Below are 3,962 nucleotides of genomic sequence, written 5' to 3'. Positions count from 1 at the left end.
CTTTCTCCTATCCTGTCTCAATCCCACAATGAGACAGCTGCATTATTTTTGGTAAATCCCTCATGCACTGGTGCCTAGAAGCTGCCTCCATGAGGTAAGCTGGGCAATGTTAGTGCTCATCTGTTTTCCTTATCTCTGTGCTACCTGATGTTCAAGGTCCAAAAATAGTTTTCCAATTGGAAGATCAACTCTACCATTATCAGTGAAAAAGAAGTCACGTATTTTATTTTTGTTGTTTTACAAATATGTCATTCCATGATAAATCAGCATAATAACCTTATCACTTAACTGCACATTATTTGACACCTGCCTTACAAAAAATTTTCTCCACTGCATGTTGACAGAGTCAACATGAATATAACTACTTCAGAGAAATGACTTGGGTTGAGGAGGAAGCACTTTCCATACAAAGGGATCCTTCTCTGACCCATGGGAATCGGAGACACATAAAAGGAAGAAACCTCTGACTATTCCATCTAGAAATTGTAACTGGGGATTCTTGTGAAGCTAGAGATACCTGTACCATGCAAAAAATTATGGAGGGAATAATAGAATATTTCCCTAAGCACGCTTATGTTTAGGACTCTTTTCTTAGGGTCCTGTCCCCTTCTCCTGTTTGTACCCCACAAGCTATTATCAGGAGAAATAGGTCAGACAACACTGTGGTGCAATTTTCACGATCACCACCAGAGGGCGGGGGCTTCCTTCAGATGCGGTTCCTCATTGTATTCAGGAGCTGGTTTCACTTGCCTGCTTTGTAGCCACAAGACAGAATATTGCTGCAGTACAGAAAGGGGCTCTCAGTTTCTGAGCGAGGAGCTTCTGTAACATTCAGATGCAGTCTAAATTTATTAGATTTGTGTATTGCAGGTAACAAGGATCGTTTTCTTTTGCGAACATGCATTCTGCCACTCACTCAGTTCTTCTGATCATCTTAATATTCAGTAAGTAACATTTTATTCTAAATGTTAATGATTTTTCACTTTCTTATAATTGTGGGCAAGTTTTATTTTTCTTCTCTGACTGAAAACTCCTCTCCTGTACATTTCTACGATAACAAAGTGATTCTCTTGTAGGAGGGACCAATGGTGACTCAGTGAACCAGACAGAAGGCCCAGTGACTGTCTCAGAGGGGGCTCTCCTGACCCTGAACTGCACTTACCAGACTGCTGATTCAGCTCCCTTTCTCTTCTGGTACCTCCAGCATCTCAACAAAGCTCCTCAATTCCTCCTAAAGGGCTCAATGTCAGACCAGAACCCAAAGAGTAAAGATTTTCAGGCCACTCTTGTTAAGCGTGACAGCTCCTTCCACCTGCAGAAACAGGCAGTGCAAGCCTCAGACTCGGCTGTGTACTATTGTGCTCTGAGTGACACAGTGAGAGAGGGCTGTTGGGGAGCTGAACACAAACCCAGAGTGCAGATGGGGCTCTGGCTGCGGGCAGCCCTGCAGGGGGGTTGTTGTTTCTGTCTTAGGTGTTTTATGCTAGCTGTGTTGTTGTTTATCTACTAAGTCATGTCCGACTCTTTTGTGACCCTATGACTGTAGTGGACTCTTCTGTCCATGGGATTTCCCAGGCAAGAAGACTGGAGTGGGTTGCCATTTCTTTCTCCTGGGAATTATCCCGACCCAGGAATGGTACCTGTGTCTCCTGTTTGGCAGGCAGATTCTTTACCACTGAGCCACCTGGGAAGCCCCTTTTTTTATGCCAGAGACATTTTCAAAGTACTTCCAGCTCTGAAGCTCAGTGCCAAGAACCCTGCAATTCTTGGATTGGTCTACAGAGAGGACTCTGGGAGGAATAGTGAAAAGAGGAATCTAAAAGGCCTTCTCCAGAAATGCCCGTTTTTAGCCCAGTCACATTTCTCTGGATGGCATAGAATTCCTGGAAGTGATATTAACTCTGTTCAATGACAGTTCAGTTGGTAGATGCTGAAATATGTCACAACCTGTTGATGAAAACTCCCAGGGCACCTCGTTCATGGATGATTTATGACCTTGAAGCTACTGTCTAATTTTTATAATTCAGACCAAAATTTTGTGTCTTGCTGAGTTTCACCTGCAGACACTCCATCTTTAGTGACTGGGACCTTTACACTCTCTTCCACTGACTTTTCCAACTCCTATGGTTTGTTGCTCAAAAAATGCTGCTGCTGTGAGTTCCATGAAGATGGTTTCCTCAGAAGATATTCCTTCTGTCAATGGCCCTGTGAGTCAGAGCAGACTAGTCAGTGAACATTTTGTGCATGAGGTGTCTTGCCTCTATGTTGGTGACACAGCTCCACCCTCATCTTGTCATCATGGCAGCTCTTTACAGAATGCTAGGTTATGATCCCAATTCTGGTCTTGAGGATCTGTGCTGTGAGACGTTCTGGACATAAACATGACCACATAACCTGACATATTATCTTCATTGCTGTATTGAGGCCTCTGATCCTTTTGAAACGTGTCAAATTCAGTGACCAAGGAAACACTCTGTCCATTAGTGAAAAGAGGGCACATGGACATTTGTTGACCCATATTTTAAATTCTTGACATATTCACAATGTTCCCACAGCAGAGGAGCAGAAAACAAAGAAATGAGTGGCTCTCACTGAAACTTGCAATGAATGAAACTTTCCGAGAGAAATTCATCCTGGCATTCTGGAGGTCTCTGAAACTCACCTGTCCTTTATCCCTCTTGTATGATTCTGTGGGACTGACAGGTACAGATGAAGGTTTTGCAGAGCATGATCCTTCTTTGATTTCAGAGGCTCTTCTAAAGAAAAAAAAATGAAATTGCAGAATCAAGTTTCTTGGGCCTAGGACACTAAGGGATCCTGAAATACAAGCTGAAGTTGCTTCATGGTAAAGTGACTTCACTTTCACTTTTCACTTTCATGCATTGGAGAAGGAAAAGGCAACCCACTCCAGTGTTCTTGCCTGGATAATCCCAGGGACGGGGGAGCCTGGTGGGCTGCCGTCTATGGGGTCCCACAGAGTCGGACACGACTGAAGCGGCTTAGAGCAGCAGCAGCAAACCCTCTTCATAAATTTTACCCTCCTCTTTAAGATCAAAGCATTATAACCATCTTATTTTGTCCTGATATTGGCAGGTTAGAACCCACCAGGACTCTTTCTGTCCCAGCACTTGACCCGTAATTAATATGAGCATTTTCAGCTCTATCACTTTTTAAATAACAGCTTTATAAAGATAATTCACATATCATCAACTTCACGCTTTTAACTGTACAATTGAGTGGTTTTTAGCATGTTCACAGAGTTGTGAAGTCATCAGTACTATGGGATTCCAGAACACCACCCCAGGAAGAAACTTGGTACCCATTAGCAGTCACTCCCGTTACTGTTTCCCCCAGAAACTGGCATCCACTCCTCTGTTCTCTGTCTCTATGGATTTGACGGTTCTGGGCATTTCCTAGAGATAGAATCAGATCGCATATGACTGTTGGTACCTGTCTTCTTTCACCTAGCAGAATCTCTCCATGGCATGTCTCCATATCATTTCTTCACTACTCCTTATGGTCACTTAATAGGCTGCTCTGTGATACCACCTATTCTCCTTATCCATTCTTCACTTAAAGAATGATTGTGTTGTTTTGGAAACATTTTGGTTATTTCCACTTTTTAGCTCTTATAAATAATGCTGGTATGAGCACTCATGTGCAGGAGCTCTATTGCTCTAAATGAATGTACTTTCAGCTAGAGGTTTCACTTTTTGTGTTTTCATATTTGTTTCATTTCATTTTGCTTTATTTGGTATCAACATTTCCTTATGGCTGTAAAATGAGTAAGTACAAGAGAAAATGCTCTTTAAAATGATGATTTAATGCTTACATGGGATATAATCATTCCAAGCTATACCTGCATTCATTCAGGAACACTTTTTGAGCACATACTCATATATGTCAGTCACATGAATAAGTGTTGAGAATATAGTATACATGACCAAGTCTCCTGCTTTAGG

At 42.3% G+C, this 3,962-nt stretch overlaps 1 gene segment (V, D, J or C); it reads left to right on the top strand.

The window, feature by feature from the left end:
- Window positions 1–898: 898 nt before the first annotated feature.
- On the top strand, window positions 899–1,860 carry LOC139185136 (T cell receptor alpha variable 18-like). The segment is given in 2 exon segments: window positions 899–944; window positions 1,077–1,860. Coding segments are annotated over 2 exon segments (480 nt in total).
- The last annotated feature ends 2,102 nt before the right edge of the window (window positions 1,861–3,962 follow it).

Source organism: Bos indicus, chromosome 10 (assembly GCF_029378745.1).
Source record: "Bos indicus isolate NIAB-ARS_2022 breed Sahiwal x Tharparkar chromosome 10, NIAB-ARS_B.indTharparkar_mat_pri_1.0, whole genome shotgun sequence".
NCBI lineage: Eukaryota > Metazoa > Chordata > Mammalia > Artiodactyla > Bovidae > Bos > Bos indicus.
The sequence above is the reverse complement of the archived record's forward strand: the minus strand, read 5'-3'. Positions and strand labels throughout refer to the sequence as shown.